The sequence below is a fragment of the Dermacentor albipictus genome, chromosome 9 (assembly GCF_038994185.2).
Source record: "Dermacentor albipictus isolate Rhodes 1998 colony chromosome 9, USDA_Dalb.pri_finalv2, whole genome shotgun sequence".
NCBI classification, from domain to species: Eukaryota; Metazoa; Arthropoda; class Arachnida; order Ixodida; family Ixodidae; genus Dermacentor; species Dermacentor albipictus.
Genome location: NC_091829.1, coordinates 44,813,123 through 44,833,641, shown reverse-complemented (window position 1 = coordinate 44,833,641; position 20,519 = coordinate 44,813,123). Strand labels below are relative to the sequence as shown.

Here is a 20,519-nt window from a genome sequence, read left to right as displayed (position 1 = left end):
ACCTTCGCGCGGCAGTGAGGAGTTCATTGAACATTTCCTCTGCATCTGTCCTCTCTCGATTGAAGCCAATCAGAGAAGCTGATGCATCCTCAACTTCGATAACGTTGCGGAAGTCGATCGACACCGTTCAGAATAAAATCGCTTCGTGAGAGAACACTTGATTCGAAATTCGGGACCCGCCGTGGTTGCTCAGAGGCTATGGAGTTGGGCTGCTGAGCACGAGGTCGCGGGCTCGAATCCCAGGCACGGCGGCCGCATTTCGATGGGGGCGAAATGCGAAGACACCCGTGTACTTAGATTTAGGTGCACTTTAAAGAACCCCAGGTGCTCTAAATTTCCAGAGTCCTCCACTACGGCGTGCCTCATAATCAGAAAGTGGTTTTGGCACGTAAAACCCCATAAAAAAAGAAAACATTTCGGGCTCTCACCACAGGCTGTCCGCGACGCGCCTCACGGTAGAAGGGATCGACGATCTGCCAAGTGGTCAGGATGATGACGTCGAGCATCAGGAACACTCCGACCACCATGAACAACTTGTAGTCCTTGATCACCTGCGCGGTTAAAGAAAGGAGGATTGTCAATCCTTGACAGCACGAAGGAATGAGACGCAAAATATCAATGTTTAGTCGTCCACCTTGTGCGTGGGTCTTGGAACATGCAGTGTGAAATGACTGGTGCACGTGTGCAAGGAATAACTTACTGGTTGTTAATAGTGCAGCTTGGGTAGCAAACCGGGTAAATGTCTTGTGGTTACAGGAAAGAAAAAGAACAGCCTGCGGAACAATTTTCCGGAACTACTGAAAGCTCCGCTTTAGCTTTGAAAGGTAGCGCATTGTTTCCGTAATGTTCTGATGTATTGTTAAAGGGGCCCTCCAACACTTTTCAAGTACCCGTCTTTCTTTTGCAGGCTGCGTAGACTGACGCTTGTAGATGCCCTTAGCGTAGGTCAAAGCACCGACATCGAACTACTTAATCACGCAAGCAAATCACTGCGTAGCTGCCGACCGCCCATAGGCGTTCACCAGAAGCATCATCGACATCACCACTCGCTCCTCCGCGATTGGTTAAAAACAAAGTTGCCGATAACAACTGCACTGCAGCAAAAATGTGATAAATTAAGAGTTTATTTACGTTTGCTATAGTTTGTAGATTAACGCAAACCGTCATAAAGAAGGAAAGAAAGAACAGAAAGAAAAAAGTCACTAGCACAAAACGCGTTAGGGGCGCTGGCTGTTCTTTCGCCCTTGGTACGGTGGCATACCTCTGGCCTCTGAGAACAAAGGCTCTCGCTTGCGTATGCTCGGGGGCAAGCTTGTCATCCCGCTGCCTCGTTTTGCGCGCTGTTCACGTGGTGCAGGTTTCTCGCCTCGGTGCATCGTTGTTACCGCACCCCTTTTGCTTTTCGCGGTGAAAGCCACGTTGCGCAATTCCAGGTCGCTCTACCACTAGCGGCAAGAACGAAATGCGCTAGAAAGCGCAAAGGTGCTTTTTCCTTACCATGGTAACAGCGTCATCCGCACACTGGTGTGATCGGAGTCCGTGATCACAGAACGTGTAGGCAACCATGCAATGCGAACTTCCGCTTCGTAGGCGCTTCGGGCTCTTACCATTGGCAGCGACGGGTTACGTCAGTGGCTTACGGAAATGGGCACAGATGTCCGCACAAAGTTTGAGTTGAGGGCACGCATTCTTTTTTTTATTGTATTGCGGAATTTCTCTGCAGAATAACCCGGCCCTGCGTAGCGTTATCACTGCCATTCTTGTTGCATTTATCCTTCTAACCGCATGTCTGCGCTACTTGCGACGGGCAAATGGTGGCTTGAGAAATCTTCGGGGGCCGCTTTAATAGGCTAACCTAGGTGCCCAATGATGGCCCCGAGGTTCTGGTTATACCATTGTTTGCCATGCAGTGTTTGGATGGGCGATTGGTTTTAATGCGATAAGCATTTAGTAATTAAACAAGTAATGATTAAAAGCTAATTAATTAATGATTGAGCAATTAATTAATTTCATTACCTCCAGTGTCCCAAGGCGTAATATAATTTTAGAGAACGTTAGAGCGTTACAGAAAAAAGCACCCGTCATAAGCGGTTAGTACATAAATAATCTTCAACGGTAGATTTAAATGCGGGTATATTGAGATGGGCAGGTAATTCCATTCTTCGGCCGCCTTCAGTATGAATGAATCGGAATATAAATTAGTGCTACAAAAAAGGACGTCAACTTTATGGTGTTGGTTAGTACGACATGACAGATAAGGTGTCTTACTGAGAAGTTTATTGTTAAGGTTTGCATTATGAAATATCTTGTGAAAAATTGATAAACTGGACATTTTTCTGCACATAGAGACGTCGGGAAGATGCAAAATGAGTTTCATCGACCATACACTGGAAGAGTGGGAATACTTCGACAAAATGAAATGCACGACGGTTTTACACCTATTCTAGTTGATTAATGGGAAATTCTTGACTAGGATCCCATAGAGCACCTGCATATTCAAGCTGAGACATTACAAGTGCTTTACAGAATGTTAATTTAAGAGACAGTGGTACCCTTGAAAAATTGTAGCGTAAATAACCTACCGTGCGATTAGTATTATAATAATGTAGTTAACACGATTTTGTCAAGAAATGTTAGCAGTTAAGTGAACTCCCAGATACATATAAGATGTTCCTGCATCCAACACAGAACCATCAATGTTATAAAAAGGAGGGTTACAAGTGGTCGATTTTTGGGAAAATCTCATCACTTTACACTATTTATCATTCAAATGCATTTTGATGCGTTGCACTAGTTAGTGATAGCGTTGAAGTCCCACTGACGTGCGTATAATCAGCGTCAGAAGATATTACGCGATAAATTACGCAATCACCAGCATATAGCCTAACGGATGATTAAACTACATTAGTCAGGTCGTTAATATAAATTAAAAAAAGAAGAGGGCCTAGGACAGAACCCTGTTACACAACCGAAGTAACCGGACATCAAGGGGAATCAAATTCTTCAGCGGTAAAAAATTGCGTTCTGTTAAAAAGAACGTTTTCTATCCAGGCAATAATATTGGGATCTATGTGTCATTTCCTTTTAGCATCCTTAGAGTACATCACGCACTTTCGGGGGCTATCTATCTATCTATCTATCTATCTATCTATCTATCTATCTATCTATCTATCTATCTATCTATCTATCTATCTATCTATCTATCTATCTATCTATCTATCTATCTATCTATCTATCTATCTATCTATCTATCTATCTATCTATCTATCTATCTATCTATCTATCTATCTATCTATCTATCTATCTATCTATCTATCTATCTATCTATCTATCTATCTATCTATCTATCTATCTATCTATCTATCTATCTATCTATCTATCTATCTATCTATCTATCTATCTATCTATCTATCTATCTATCTATCTATCTATCTATCTATCTATCTATCTATCTATCTATCTATCTATCTATCTATCTATCTATCTATCTATCTATCTATCTATCTCACAAAGATGGGTCTCACGGCAGTCTATTTTAGAATGCGTATAGTTCGTCGGGCTGCTATGCTGAGAGGACAGGGTTCGGAAACCAGCCGTCGGACCAACTTGGGTCACTGGGTATGTAGCGTATGTACCAACGTGCCGCTCTTCAATGAACCTCTTTGACACCGACTTGGGTCACTGCGTGTGGGCCACTCAGTGTGTGCTATACTCTTGAATGAACCCCTCTGGTACCAAATTGGGTCACTCGGTGTGTGCCAGTAGGTGTGTGCAGTTCTTTAACGAACATGGCTGGCGCAAACATCGGTAACTAGGTAAACCACGATCTGATTATGGGGCACGCCGTAGTGGGAGACTCCGGAAATTTGGACCACCTGGGGTTCTTTAACGTGCGCCTAAATCTAAGTACACTTACGTTTTTGCTAGTCGCCCCCGTGGAAATACAGCTGCAGTGGCCGGGATATGATCCCGCGATCTTGTGCTCAGCAGCCTAACACCATAGCCACTCAGCAACCACGGCGGGTCTTCAATGCTAAGCGCATTGCTGTCGACAGTCATCGTGAGCTGGGTTCTGCCGAATTTTTTTTCCCTGCTCAGCAGTTGATGCTGTGAAGCTGCAGCTTAATTTATAGCATGGTCTTTCATGACTGGATAAGAATTTACCCAGCGCGTGCAAATAAAAAGATTTAATTACGCGTGTGCAAATTGACAGCCCTTTTAATGAGATGAGATTTATTAACATGCATAACGAACTTTCTGGGGGCTGTCTGTCTATCTGCTTATCTAACAATATTCCGATAACTTGGGTCATGGAAAGGTAGTCCATGGTCTAATGGGTAACGCCTCGGACTGTTGTATCGAGGGTTCGAAACTAACCATCCGACGTACTAACTTGTGTCACTGGATGGCGACACTGGGTATGTGGCATTGCGTATGTGCCGCTGTTCAGTTAATATTTGTGGTTTTACGTGCCAAAACCACTTTCTGATTATGAGGCACGCCGTAGTGGAGGACTCCGGAAATTTTGACCACCTGGGGTTCTTTAACGTGCACCTAAATCTAAGCACACGGGTGTTTTCGCATTTCGCCCCCATCGAAATGCGGCCGCCGTGGCCGGGATTCGATCCCGCGACCTCGTGCCCGCTGTTCAGTGCGGGTGCGATATTACACATTATTTGTGATCTGGGGGATTATGATGTTATCTTTGTGATGTGATAGTATACATTCTATTTACGTTGCTATAATCCTTGCACAGCTTCAACGCGCTCCTGTTAGATTTTTGTAGTTTATACAAATTTATCATTTCTGACAGGTGGGACACCAACGAGTCTTTAGAGTGACTATTAACTTTTTTTTTGTACATTTCATGTAAACTTCTGTGTATTGACGTCTCTAATTTGGACAAATGGTTGCCTGCGGTTCCTAAATCTTTCTCGCTTGGACCCTTTACTAGCCGCTGGCTGTGGACTCAAGCAATGTCTTGCGTACATTCTGCAGTGCTCCGTACAACCATAAGATTCAATTCAATACCTTCTGATAAAAATGTGGAGCACTGGGGACGTGCCATGGCTCTTCAGTGAGCCCCTTCGACGCCAACTTAGCTGCCTATGTGCCGTTCTTCAGTGACGAAGAAAAAGAAAGACATTTGAAAAAATTTTCCGATGCTCCGCGGAATTGAACCCATGGCACGCGCAGACTTCGCGGTGGCGCCGCTATATTATGCACAGCGTATGCGGCGGCAAGGGGCGAGAGAGAAGCCTGGCTGCATACACGTTTCGGCTTTGCGAATGCGGTGCGTCGCCACATCGGTTCTACGATAGTCGCGTCAAGTTAGACGTTCATCGGGAGATGGAATTCTTCGAGAGCAGGAGTATCGAACATTGGACAAAAGTCAGTATTAGTATTGTGCCGGTATTCGTCGGCTGGGAAACGCCCGCTAGTGAGTATGCTGCATTATGCCTGAGGTAGGCTGCCGAATAACAAAAAAGAAAGAAGAAGAAATGAAATCGCTGACAAGAGTGTTCAGTCTACAGAAAAAAAAACATTGTGGGGAAAGCAATAACGATGAGCGATTATGCGCCGCTACTATAGCGTCGTATAGACATTTATGGCGAGCTTAAGTAAAAGACATGCATCATGCTAGATGACGCATACGGGAAGAAGCTTATACCCTATATTTAGGATATTGTATTCTACGGCCGACGACAGAACTTTGCCAAATGAGAGACTCCGTGGAGTTTATATTTATATTCGACAGGGATTGGTCCGGTCCAGTGATCTTTCGCTGAGACGCTAAACGCTAAAAGCTGACACGCAAAAGAAAAACGACTGAAAACGAAACGTAAGAAGCACATTATCGCATATAGATACAAGTCCCAGAAGGCAAGGAGTAACATTGCCTGTCGTCTCGAAAGTATCGACTTGGTTGCTATTCTCGGATTTCTAAGTATACGATACGTTGCGTGCCAGCTCTTATGAGGTCAGCAAACCGACACACGCAAGCTGGAAGCGGACGCACCCCGAGTATGCGTTCGTGCGGTCCCAAATTCTTGCGTGGTCATTGTTGTGTTCTGTTTCACAAAAAGCAGAGGGCAAAACGTTACGGCAGACACTCCACTGGCGTCGTCCAAGTGTGCGTAAGTATTGTGCCACTTGCTCATCTCCACGGAGCCCGGTGTCATTACCAATCTTATCAAACTTGACCCGACCAGTATGAACCCCTATCAACCCTTATATGTCGTTATCAACATTATCGCAATCGATCCGATCCTTACCGACGCTTACTTGTCATTATCAACTTTTTCGGACGTGATTCGACCCTCATCAATTCTTATCAACTTTATCAGAATTGTTCCAACCATTACAAGTCCTTGTCGCTCTTTAGCACCTTATCAATCCTCGTCGAACCATTATCAACCACGATGAGACCCATATAACCCCTCATCACTCCTTATGATTCTTATCAATTTATTGACTGCTTATCTGTCTGTGTCGCGCGACGCGAAGTGCCTGGGCCCGCAGATGTCGGTGGCATTTGGGTCGGTGAAGTAAGGCTCCAATGGAAGGCACACCCGGCGATCACCGAAACGCATCGGGGATGTGGGGTGTTTGGCATTAAATTATCGCAGAATCGGAATTCTCCCAACGCCTGCAATGCTTCAAGGCGGCTCTACATGTGGTGGTAGAGACGGCCTTTATTCCACCATCATTAAATCTTTCAACAAAGCCTTCGTAGAAACTGTTCTTTGGCATTTGTTTTGAACCGCCGGTACAGCACGTTCATATGGTTCAGATGTATTCATCTTCTGCAACCATGGGTGTTTAGCCCAGTGTGTAAGACAATCGGCTTCTTAGTGTGGGGTCACAGGGTTCGAAACTCACCACCGCCAACGTTGTTCCTCTCGAATTATTTATGTTTTATACAATTTATTTATAACAACTCGTCTTACGTAACAGATGGACAGACGGACGGGTTTTCTCGATGAGTGGCATAGAAATGCTTGCGCATTTTAAAAAACGCGGAGTTGCCATTTCGATCGGTGAGTGCTTGCAGAGGCGCTCCGGTTTGCTTGTTGTATCAAAACAACACATGTGGATGCTGTCTTGCATAATATTTGATCTTAAAAGGAATAATCGAGGCCCCAAATATTGAAGCAGCTTGCTGCGTGCCCGAAAACTGTTTTTCATTAATTCATTCTGCCATTACTTCATTCGTTCGGTCGCCTGTTCGCTATTATTTTTATATCACAGTAACAGTCTCATTGCTAATTCTCTTGACAAGGCTCCTTCTTGGTATTGGGAGGAAATGTCATATTTCTTCGCAAGACATTCACATTCAACCTCTAAAGACTGGGTTCTAAAAAAATTTTACTCAACGATATTGCACGAAGAGTCGTTTCAACTCGCGTACATTATATGTGAAAGAAGAACAAAAACTGTAGTGCCATATTCCGGCCCGACGCATAGAATACATATGTGCTATATATATGATTGCTGCCAGCTTTTCTCAACGTCGCAGATGATCTCTGCGCCTCCTATTAGGCGTTATGCATTACTGAAATGGCAGCGTGACGCTTTCGAGTTCATTTCTCGTCATCATTCACGCTGCCGTATGAGGTAGCGTAAAGCCGCTTCCTCCCGATATAATGCGCTCCGGAACCATTGCTTAAGCCACTTAAGGTGTGCTGCCGTCCAGTTGCGTAAAGACGCAATATCGCGCAAAAGGCTTTAGAATCTTGTGTGGAAGCAGGGATTGGAGGTTACTCTTTGAAACTCGTACATGAAAGAGGAAGCGAAAAATAAAACGAACAGTCAACGTCCCTACCCTCTTTAATACGTATGTGTTTCGCGAACAGCGGAAGAATTTGGCGGCTACATATTGTTGAGTGCCATGATATAAGTGTAGGCTTTAATTTTTTTCTTTTCTTGAAAGAACAACAAATCAACAAGTCGGGGCGCGGCTTCCTTTAGGATAAAAAATCGGCTGATTGTTTACCTCACATATTATTAGATAACTTTGACGTGACGTCACAGACGTCGCCTCTCACCACGCTATAATAGTACCCGCACATGGCGGGTACGATGACGTCAGTGCGCAATATGTTATCACGAGTACATTGTTTTGCATTTTTTTTACGGTGACCGCTTTCTACCGGATCACCACCGTTATCGTTTGGTCGCTCGGTGAAAGACACGTCCGACGAACACAGTCAACACCATCTACATAGCACAAGGCCTGTTTACTCCCATCCATGACGTCACGCTACCGGGCCCGAAATTTCCATTCACAAGGCTGGCGTGATGAAAGCGGTGACGTCAGGATCACTGTTGCCCACTCGGGAGCATCCCCATTAGATTCTATGGCAGTCGGGCGAGAACGGCCTTGTGCTTATCTAGGTGGTGTCGATACAGTCACGTTTCTTGTTTATACGCAGCTTGCCGGCGCGCTGTAGTGCTCCAAGGTGGCGACCACAATGACGTAAACGCGAACCGTCTATACGAATGTCTCGTGCACTTTAGAGCTCATTTGAATGCATTTGAACAGCTGTTCGTTTCCGCTTCTTCCGCAAATTATCCCGAAGAGCGCTGGCAGCACTAATCATATAATGAGGTAAAATGAAAGGGAAGACTCACCTTCTTGTTGAGCTTTATGTTCGTGAAGATTGCGTGCACTCGCCACGTCTTGCTGAACATGGCGCCGAACGCGAGCGTGAACCCCGACATGAGGACCCAGGCCCGCGCCTGAAAAAAAAAAAAAGAGCGACCAATCATAAGGCTTGACAAAGGCGCGGAAGGTTTTCTTCTTCCTCTCACCCTCACAGGACTAAGCGTGGTTAACCGGCGTTCCGCATGCATGTCGCGTTATTTTGTCGCTTTAAAGGTCACGTGCAACGAACAATTACAGACAAGCTGTATAGAGAAGTCCCACAACGCTTTTCGTGCGGCGGCGGTGGCGCCAGCGCGTGGTGGCCTGGTCGGTATAGTTAATGTCCAAAACATGGCGGCTATGATTTACTTTCGGCTCCGCGACCACTTCCGGTGCCTACGCTTTGCGAATGCATTGCCTTCGAGGGCTCGTTTCTTTATACTCGGAGTCAATCGTGGCTGAGGCATGGATTTGGACACCACGTATCGAGGAGCCACAGATTAGAGATGGCGCAGTAGAGCTGGTGCTGCATACAGTTAACATGCATCTGATACAGCGGAGGCCTAGTACAGAAGTACTGACTTCGGATATTGATCGACTGCTTGACCCTGGTTTAAACAAAATTATTCAATCGCTGGCATTAGCGTATATCTGCGAGCATACATGTTCGTTGAACACACACACACACACACACACACACACACACACACACATATATATATATATATATATATATATATATATATATATATATATATATATATCATAAGAAGCCAACAAAGACATAAAGGACGACACAGGGGAAATTACTTGTACTGACTAGTAGAAATAAAGATATTATAAATTATAGGAATTGAAAGCGGATGAAAAATCAACTTGCCGCAGGAGGGGAACGAACCCACGTCTTCGCATTACGCGTGCGATGCTCTACCAATTGAGCTACCGCGGTGCCGTCTTCCCATACACGTTTTGGGGTATTTATGCGTTACTACTAGAACCAACAAGGAGTCTAAGCCAGTGCCACTATTCACAAACTTGGCGGCGGATGTGGAACATCATTTCTGCCGCAGGCGTCACGAGTACGTGATCTTATTGGGTGAGAGCATCTGGTCAATCATATGGGCGTTCATATGTTCGTTAAGTCAGTCGTTCATATGTTCTTTTTTGCACATTGGCATTGCATTGGCATTGTATTACGCAAACGAGTTTCTATATTTAAATTTAAAAAAAAAAGCTGTGAAAAGAGGACCAGGAGAACGACGTTGGCTGCAGGTGGTATAGCCTTGCGAGAATTGCCGGCACAATGATGATGATGATGGTGATGATGATGATGATGATGATGCTTTATTAACATCCCCTTTGAAACAGGACGGTGACAAATTGGTAGCCTAGCCTGCTTGAGTGAATAAGGTATTATATGCACTCTTTTAAAGTGCTCCGCCCCAGCACCCACTTTCAGCCAGTTTGAGAAACAAGCATTGTCGTCATTCCAGTGCGTCGCCATTCCAGAGCGCCGCGTGATGTGAGCGACCAAGACGATTGGCACGCGTGTGCACGTGGTGGGAGCTGCTTGTCCCCCATGTTAATGTGAACGGCAGGCATCCACCTCTTCGTTAGCGTCGATTAACAACACGCAGTTGATCGAAAGAGCGTTACTGGGCCCTTGGTCGGACAAAATGTTAACGAAGAAAGCAATCAGTGCGACATCTTAGAACTTTTGATTTTCACAGGCTCATATTCGAGGCTGCTAACGGGAACTTCGCATGCGAACGTACGTATTGCCGTTTACTACCGTTGCCACGGCGGGAGGGTAGAGCTAATTTGTCGCCTATGGCTTGGAGTAGCTTTTACCAATGCGTACTCCTGCCCTCTTCGAAATGGCCATAAATCCAGATTGTGAAGTTAGCGGGTGCAAAGAGACGATAGCGCACCGTCTGTGCGATTGTCATCGTTTCCATGCTCCCCCCCCCCTATAAAAAACTAAAAAATTTAAAAAATCCTCAGCATCACGTTTGACAAAACTGACAACCATCCACTTAGGGAAGCCAGAATAATTAGACCCTGGTCTCAGCCGACGTCGGCAAGAACTGCTTTAAAAGCGCTAGTATGCTGTTTTAAAAACAAACAGGACTCATTGAAAAACTATAGAGTGTGCGAGCTGATGCGTTCATTTTTTAATATATTCCCTTGTTTTGTTATCTTTCCTGCCCTTACCCCATCCCCCTGTGCAGACTAGGCAACCGGACTGGTTTCCCTCTGTGCCTTTAACCTCTTGTTTTCCTTCCTTCCTACCTACCGTTACCAACGGGAATATGCCAGGCTTCAGACGGTACCGTACTTGATAGGCAGCGCTCTGGCGGAGCATTTGCCGGAAAATGTTGCAGGTCCTCCTGCAGCTAGTAGGACTTATCCCTATCCTCTTTTCTTTTTTTGTAGTCTTCATCATCATCATCATCATCACCACCACCACCACCACCACCACCACCATCGTCATTCTCATCATCATCCATAACGGACGAATGAGTGAGAAAGAGAGAAAAAGTACGATTGACTGACCGCGCATATGTAAGGAAAGTTGGCGACCGATGTAAAACCAGAGTCCATTCCGAGAAGGATGACGCTGGTGTAGGTGAGGATGCAGCCCACGATGATCAGGTTGTTCAGGTACGGGCTGGACATCTTGATGTACCTGCGCACACGTTACAACATCAACAAAATGTCAGTGTCAAGCTGAAGCTTCAAATACAAAGAAATGGTTAGAAGATAGGAATTGATTTTTAATTCGAAAATAAGACCTCGTTGGTCACAGGGCCGCAGATATCCTGGAGACCTTGCGAGTTTCGCGGTTCACGTTTTATGGAGCATGTACTGAACGAGGATAACCAAGACGTTTGCCAGTCCAGTACATTTCAGATTCATATCAGATGATTGCACGAAATAATACACAGCTTACATATACAGTAGGAAGTCCCATGATTCAAGAATTGTAAGGCCGGGCTTCCTCTACCAAGAAATCGTCTGAAAAGTTTGTCACTATGAAATAATTAATTAAGTAAAATATCTTGCCGAAGCTTGAGGGTACCACGGGTCTAAAGGAGGCGAAGAAAGGCACGTTGTTGAAAGGATTATAAAGAAAACCATTGTAAATGGTTCTACACGAGCATTGTGCCGTTATATGTACGAGCACTTTGTTTCGCCGAGTTTAAAGCCACACCGAGAATGAAATTCTGAACACATTTGGCTGTTTCACGGCCACGATCGGCTGCCATGTTCTCTGATTGATTGGCTCTCAGGTCTTTGGGTAATGAATAAAACACTGAAAAAAAATCGAGGAATAGGAACCGCGACAGATCGAACTCGTATCTTCGGTGGTTTTCGGCGCACCAATGTTTGCCAGTTTTATGCGTCCAGCGCTTATTCAACTTCCGCCCCCAGTTTAGTATTGGGGCGTGCACAAGCATATAACGGAGTACAAAGCCTGCCACTGGCAGCTTTGTTAAACTTAAAGTCGAGTACGTTTACTGACGTCTTAGCAAGAAAATATTACGCACGTAAACAAAGACATAGATAGATAGATAGATAGATAGATAGATAGATAGATAGATAGATAGATAGATAGATAGATAGATAGATAGATAGATAGATAGATAGATAGATAGATAGATAGATAGATAGATAGATAGATAGATAGATAGATAGATAGATAGATAGATAGATAGATAGATAGATAGATAGATAGATAGATAGATAGATAGATAGATAGATAGAACAACTTCAGCGATAGGTGAAGGACGTTGACAATATTGTCTGCGAGATGTAAAGCAGTGCGCAATGCACATTGAAATAACGTCTACGAGTACTTGTTTCGTTTATTTATTATTATTATTATTATTATTATTATTATTATTATTATTATTATTATTATTATTATTATTATTATTATTATTATTATTATTATTATTATTATTATTTGCATCACGCTGCTCATCGCCACCATGATGTATCGCACCACGACACTCGTGGGGGTTTCCTCTACAGTCCTAAAACCACCCTTGTCGTTTATATTTTTGTTTTCATTTTTGATAGCCGTTGCGTCGCTCCGTGTTGCTCTTCGCACCTTCTACAGCGCATTTGTTTTCACGTATAACGTATGCGTTACAGGGCAAGTAGACCCATATAGACGTTCGAATACGTCCATCACCGCGTCTTCGAAGTCCTCTCTAGTTTTGCAAAGCATTTCATTCAGCCCCCACGAACAGATCAAATAAAGCGACTTCCAAAATCTGCAGAGGCGATGCCTTTTGTTAAAATGAAATGGTGCTTGCAAAGCTGGATTCGAACGGTGAACCTCTCTTTCCTGAGGCAAACGTTCCAGCGTCTGTGCCGCAGTCTCTTTGTAATAATGCCCTCAAGGAGCCTAGTGAGTTGACTGCTGAGAGCGATAGGGAGAAGAATAGGAAATGTTAACCGGCAAATGCCAGGCACTCTAGTTGAGCGCTACGTAGTTCGAGGCACTCTTAATTGGTGGTAGAATGGTAATAACGAACCGTGACAATTTTCTTAAGTGCCGTCGATGGGGATATGGAATATTTTGTTGCTCTGCGTAGTCTTAGCGCGTCACCGTTGTTGAACGTTACGATATTGCACTCTTCGACGCTCATCGTATTCACGCTGCTCTTCGGGTGTCTCAACTTCGCGCGGTCGACCCATGGCGGTCTTGCAATGAACTGAATGAGTTGCTAGGCAGGTCTCCCTTTTATATATGAAGTTTGGTGACGTCACTCACTGGTTCATATGATGCTGTCGTACCTTTCCCACCAGAGCAGCTTAATCAACCGTAATCTTTTCCAGGAAACAGACGCGGGCAGAAGGGACGTGCCTCGCATTGATCACAGGCGCCTTATCATACATCATGCGGTTTTGACGAATGTTTTGTGCTTTTCTTTATTGAAATGAATACTGAGCTGTGCGTTGTATGCCTAATTCCAAAGGAGACATGCACTTTTTTTTCGGTTAAGTTTTCTGCCTTCTTTTTCTTTGTTGGCTGACGGACACGAGAAATCCCGACCAACTAGAGGCTTCGGTATAAAAGAAAACAATGAGTGACCGACGGTGGAATCGAATCTCAGCCGTCGACCACAGCAGCCCGGTTGTCTTTCCATTTGGCTATGATCGCAAGCATAGTTCTCTTTTTCCAAAGCCAACCATGCTTTGAAATGCTCGCAGCGGGCGCCTCGTGCCACATCCTCGTTTTCTTTCCCTGTTACAGCCCCCGCTCTGAGGCTTCGCGTTCGACAGCACTATCTCCCGGACCGGCCCACTCTCCTCAGTACTTTCCTCGTATCACGCTACGTAGAAATTGTGCAACGTTGTACCGACTCCATGATAGCGAGAGTTACTGATTTAAGATTTATTCGCCAGAGTGTAAATGTCATCGTCGCTTTAACATATACCACGTGACATAGCCACGGCTACGTATGATGGCGTAACACGTAATTGCTGATGACGTCTTAGTCTGTGTTTCTGTGGTTTAAGCTCGTCCACTAGGTATGTAGAAACCAAATGCCATGTCGTTAGCCCGCATCGAGCGGGCAGCGCCGAAATCCTGTCGTTGCCGCCATGCGATCCATGTGCCATGCCAGTGTGTCTCCACTGGCTACAATTACGCGTTGAATCTGTTCAAACAGAACACAACTCATTATACGTACGTGTATCTATATTTTTTTCTCGATCTTACGTTTCGCCCCGAAATTTATACTCGCACATAGGTCAGTCACCCTGCCCTCAGTTTCGGATGTCAATGGCAATCGCTTTCGCGCAGCCTTTGAACTCGTGCTTTACGAGGTATATATAAATAGACCTTGCCCACCGCGGTGCCCATGAAAGCACCGAGCTTCAGAGCAGAACGCACGTTCGACGCAGCACTCGGCAGGCATCGGCCATGAGCGAAGCGCGCCAAGAAGCGTCCAGCCCACCACCGGGTTACCGCTTCGTCGTGCCAGAATGACTACCCAGAGGTGAGGAGATTAATATGTGCCTATCCTACACTGCGACGTGAACGAACATTACGACATCCGAGATTTTCGACAGCCACTGGAGGAAATCGGAGTCCTGGGTCACGTCGCCGCTCTCGGAGTGTTCGTGTACAGCCACTTATGGCTGCTGAAGCTCAAGACGGACGAGACCAAGGGAGTTCTGGTGACCGCCGGGAGCCTGCGGGTGAAGGGGAGGCACTGCGCCGTTCTTGACGCCGACTGCGAAGAGCTGTGGGTCAAGGTCCACTGCGTGCCGTACCACGCGACGAACGAGTCGCTGCGCGCGGAGTTCGAGCGCTTCGCGCACGTGGTCCATCGCGGGGTTCGAAGGAGTCGAATCCACCACCCGGCACGTTCGCATGTGCCTCAAGCCGGGCGTCACGCGGGAAGAGCTGCCGCACACGATGACTCTGTCCGACACCACAGTCCTCGTTGTGGTCCCAGGGCGGCCTCCGATGTGCGTCTGGTGTCGGCGGACAGGTCATTCGCGGCGGCTCTGCCTCGCGCCCCTTTGCACCCGGTGCAGGGCGTTCGGTCACGTGAGCCAAGACTGCGTGCCCTCCAGCGCCCGTGCGAGCGGCCAGGCGAACGAAGACGAGCTTCAGTATCTAGTAGACTAAGACGTGATGGAGGCGATATTGCGTGCGGAACGCGACGGCTAAGTAGGAACGGAGGCAACCGGGGTTACTATTCCCGACACCGCATGGGTAACATCGCGAGCCGTCGAAGATACGGCTGATGATCGCGGCGGGGACCTCGATGTGTCGGATACCACGCAGTCGGACAACGACCGGACTAGTAGCGGCGCGGAAAAAGCCACGTCCTTCTCGGCGAGCGGTAAGGCGCCATTGACCGTCGGCGACAACGAGCAGAGGGGCACGGAAGTCGCCTCGTCCTCGGCCAGTCCCGAGGCGGCGGCATCGACCCACCAGCCGAAACGTCGTATTTATGAGGAAGAGAAAGATGATCTGCAGCTTAAGTACGAAAGGCAACATCGCTTAAGGCACGGGCAATCCCCCGGATCCTCGAGCAAAATGTCGTCTTTTCGCAGGCCGAATATGCCTTACTGAACGTCTACTACAGCCAACTTTGCTGCTAGAAGTTTGAAACGTGTTTACCATCCCAGACAGAAAGAAGGGAGAACCGGGCAAAGCGCTACGGAAGGGAAAACACCTTACCACACAGCAGCACTTCGTAGAGCGAATGCGTGTTACTCGAACCCGGACCAAGATACTCAGCCCCTCATTCAAGAGAGCTGCATGTTCCTGACAAGGCGGTTCGTTCTGGCCACCGCAAAGTGCGGACAACGCCTCTTCTTTGACCGTTATGAAACATTCCAAGCACTGAGAATCTAATAGGTAAGAAGTGGTCATTTGATCCGTTTAACGGCCTAGCTAGCAACAGGCTGACCACGCACCAGGTGGCGTAGGAATGTCTGCATTCGTCCTACGTCAAAGGTGGTCCCCTTGCGAAACATCCACGGGATCGTGATCATCACTGCCATTCGCAAACAATCCGCGTCTTTTCCCTAGCCACCACTTCACCTACATGCGCTGCTCATGTTGCTGCTACGCCGGCTCCGTCAACGCTCACCGCATTTAGACTCCTCGCTGTTACAATGAGTTGTTTTTACTGCTTTTCAGCGGAAATCATTTTGTTTCTTGCCTCTGTAGAAGTGCTATTCTGTTATACCGCGCGCATTTCATGCTGCGAACGATAAGGGAGGCGCCTGTCAAACTCGGCGAGTGCTTGAGCACGCATTGCATAACACACACAGGTGGCGATGCTCATTTTACATTGGGCACTGGTCACCTGGTCTGCTTATGCGTGCGCCGTTTGCCCCAGCCCGACACCTTCCAGCGAGGGAACGTTGAGATTAGGCGACCTTCTCCTGCGCTCCGGTTGTTCCCTTAGGCCACGATCACTTTCAGAAGTTATCAGTCCCTCTTGTTCGTTTCTTTCAATTTCCCTCACGTACAACTCGTGAGTCACTTTGCGTTTGCGGCTGTCAGCTAGTATCAACGACAGATAACTGTTGTCCGACGGAGAAACACATGGGTGCGCGGCTTGTGCTTTTAGTGTCAGTACTGCGTGCGGAATACGCCCACACAGAACTATCACCAGATTTATCGGCAGAACCGACGGTTTTATAAAACGAAAGGAGGTTATGGAAGGTTATAAATCTTTACCTCCTATGGTGAGCGATGACTGAAATGAAACAGCCGGAAAGAACCAGAAAGGTAGCTTAACGCATTGGTTTTTATTTCGCTGCTATTAAGCGCACTGCCACAATCACGAACGTAATTCAACGTTTTCACTCGGTGCTTCGTATTTTCGACGAATGAAATGAAACACAACGTGTTTCACCCCGATGTAAGACTGAAACCGATCTCCGCGGCGAACAGCGCAGGACGTAGAAAGTGAGCGTGGTGTAATGAGCACTGCCCAATCAAATACTTTTGAATTCGAACAGAGTTTCATATGATTGAAATCCTTGGCCTCATGTTCGCGGGCGCATCATCTCGTTGCGGGTCGGTAGAGCAAGAGTTTCTGTTCTCGTTGTAGCAACTGGCATGTTCAGACAATGTCAAAAGTAAAGCAGGTGCGCCGGTAAGGCAAGTAAACGTGAATTCCGATGTGTGTTATTTTGTTTTAGAACTTTCTAGTCTGGATGCAGTAGGTCCTTGACAGTTCCGAGAGATCTCCAGGGACGTTATCCGGCGTATTGAATCGAAAGTCTTTAAGTATACAGGAAGACGTCCCCAAGTTTGCAGAAGAGCGCAAGGCGCCAGCAAATCTAGAAGCTTCATATTACTGTACCCTGTAGAACGGCCGATACAAGCCAAAAAGAATATTTTTTTTGATACCCTGGCCTCCAATTGTGTCTCAGAGATAAGCGGCCCAAAAACTGCCAGATGTGACAAAAAGAACTCACATGACTCTTTTTACTTCTAATTTCTTATTGGTTACTTAAACGTCCTGGTAATAAATAAACTTCCAACTGCAATAGCCTTTTACAAAAAGTTTCGTTTTTTGGACGTGTATACGTCACGGCACATAATGTGGTCACGTGAGAGTAGGACTTTGGCACTGGCTGCAGCTCGCTCGGCAGTCTCTTATGCTGCTACATCGAGCCGTGCAATGAGCAGCAACGTAACAGATGTTTTCAACGTAGCAGATGCCTTTCCGCAGTTTCAGTTGTGTGCATGTCAGTGGGCGGAACGGTCGAATTCGATCGGGATAACAGGTCCAAGAAGGTTTTTAATGAATTCTGAATTTGATACAGCACGACCTTAGGGTGCGTGGCCTTAGAGTAAGGGATCCAAATGCAGATGTCATCTGCGTAGATGGACATTTTAACTGCCGTCCGACCTACTTTCAGGGCATCTGGGAGGCTGGCCATGGCAACGTTAAAAAGCAAGGGAGACAGGACACTTCCTTGTGGGACGCCGAGGGAAATTCGTCGTTTGTCACTCATTACACTTCCGAGCTTAACTTGGACACATGGGTCACTGAGAAATTCATGGACGAATCGAAGAGCATTTCCAGACACGCCCATGGCTCGGAGTCCGTTGATGATGCCTGTGTGAAGCACACAGTCGTATGCCTTGGCAACGTCCATAAATATGGCGAGTGTGGAAAGGCCGTCTACGCGATGGTGCTCGATATGGCTTAGTAGATCCAAGACACTGTCCTGGGCACTCAACCGTGGACGAAATCCGGTCATACATGATGGCAGTCTATTTCTTTGCTCAAGATACCATGTTAACCTCGTACATATTAGTCTTTCCATCAACTTTGAAAAGCATGATGTTAGCGATACTGGCCGATATGAGGTGAGGTTTGCAGGATCCTTTCCGGGCTTGAGCACTGGCACCACCCATGCTGTCTTCCACGCTTCTGGGATCTCTCCTGTGCTCCAGACGTGATTAAATATGTCCAGAAGGGCTCGTCTGCGTTCATATGGCAGATTTGTCAGCATCTGATTGCTGATCGAATCGGGACCCACAGCACAGCGTCTTCTTAATTTGCTAAGCGCCAAATCCAACTCACGAAAGGTGAACGGCGTATCCATGGTATGGAATGCTGCAGACAATAGAGGGTTCGATACTCCTGCTGATCTGCCAGATGTGTATACGTCTGCAAAATCTTCTGCAAGGGTTTGCAAATCTTTTCCTTGCTTTAAAGCAAGTGCTTCGAATGGCCTGTGTAGGCGAATCTTTCCAGATAGGCTATTCATTACTCCCCATATCCTTGTCATGGGAGTAAACGCCGATAAACTCTCACAGAAAGCAGCCCATTGAACTCGTCTTAATCTTTTTGTGTGACGACGGATGACAGCGTTTAGCCTGTTGTATTCAGTTTTCGCAGATAGATTTCCCGTTTTTCTCATTAGTTTTCGTTCCGCTCTCCTACGCGCTGCGCAGAGGTTCTTTAGTTTCAAATCAGGAGTAGGGAAATGGTCTGGCAGTTTCAACACTGAGGTAGCCACTCTTTTGCTCCGCAGCATATCTGCGAACTCACCAGGGGATTCATCCAACGCTTCTCTGTATGTGTCCCAGCGGGTCACAGCACAGAATTGTCGCCCAGCAGTGTGAAATCCGGTGATGGTGGTGAAGATCGGAAAGTGGTCACTGCCCATCCTGTCTGGGGCCGTTGTTGACGATATGACAAGGTCTGTAGAATGGATCACGAGGTCTATGAATCCATGAATCTGAAGAAAGTTGGTTTGCCATCGTTCGCGATACATAAGTCAGCAGCATCCGTGGCCGCGACAAGTTCCTTGCCTCGGTAATCTGCAGTCTTATCTCCCCAAAGCGAATGATGTGCGTTAAAGTCGCCACAGATTACTATAGGAGAGGGGCAACGAGTGCAAAGGTCCTGCATTTGGATCTCGGGGTACCAACACAAACGTTTGGCCCGGATAGCCCAGGCCGCAATCTCCACTATCGATCGCCACTTATCGACGCTTGGCCTGTCTTTATCAGCAGAAAAATCTGCCTTCATGCTTTTCCCAGGAGTGAGACGCAAGTCAACACGTCTGACGCTGAATATCAGAGGGCATTCAATTCTTCGTGCAACTCATGTTCGATTCCTGGGCGTCACCATCGACAACAAGCTACTTTGGCGTGGTGCGATCGAAAGTGTTGTGGCTGCATCAGTGCAAAGAATCAATGCACTTCGGATCAGGATCAGGATCAGACGGAACAATTGCCGGCTATGTATGCCAGGCTAACCCCGCCTGCTTCAACATCACCACCACCACCACCTTAGAGTAAGGGATAACAAAACCAAGCGTTTCGCACGTTTTAATAACGTTAAAGTACGCACGGTAAGGCAGTGCGTGCGTGAATTTTATCACTTGAAGACTGATAGAACAGTCGCATGTGTTTGTCGGCGCATGTCCAGGAATACCAGTAACATGACTGTTCCTAATTGCGCTAAGCAACCCGAATGAGTTTTCTTAAGTTTGCGAAATGAGGCTTTAAAACGACAGATTCCTTATGGAAAACGTTTTTTTTTTGTCAATTTGTTCGTACTGTCAACTACATCCGATGGACCCACACGTTCCGCACCCAACCTATAAGGAAGCCCTCTTTGAGAAATTTTAACACACTACGGAATAAAAAGGACGAAGAAGACTGCACTAGTAACACAGGGAACAGAACATTGTTGTCCTTGGTGTCACTGTTTGTTGACTTCTTATGATATGACTAGTGAATATCGGGCCATTCGGCTAATCCCCTTTCTTCTCGTTCATTACATAACGAGGGTCTCGAATCCGGCAACATTGATGCCTTCAGGTGGCATGTGTGGGTTTACTGACCGGTTGCCTT

General features: G+C 46.5%; 1 protein-coding gene and 1 non-coding gene across 5 annotated transcripts in view; both read right to left on the bottom strand.

The window, feature by feature from the left end:
• LOC139049756 (gamma-aminobutyric acid type B receptor subunit 2-like) overlaps positions 1-20,519 on the bottom strand; it is a 389,157-nt gene that overhangs the window by 50,249 nt on the left and 318,389 nt on the right. For all 4 annotated transcript variants that reach the window (XM_070525558.1, XM_070525559.1, XM_070525557.1 and 1 more), the window contains exons 11-13: positions 11,204-11,336; positions 8,635-8,742; positions 429-551 (exon numbers count right to left, since the gene is read on the bottom strand). In XM_070525558.1, coding sequence (XP_070381659.1) covers positions 429-551; positions 8,635-8,742; positions 11,204-11,336 — 364 coding nt within the window. The remainder of the gene's footprint in view (positions 1-428; positions 552-8,634; positions 8,743-11,203; positions 11,337-20,519) is intronic.
• TRNAT-CGU (transfer RNA threonine (anticodon CGU)) lies at positions 9,525-9,596 on the bottom strand. The gene has a single exon. It is a non-coding gene; the product is annotated as a tRNA-Thr (tRNA).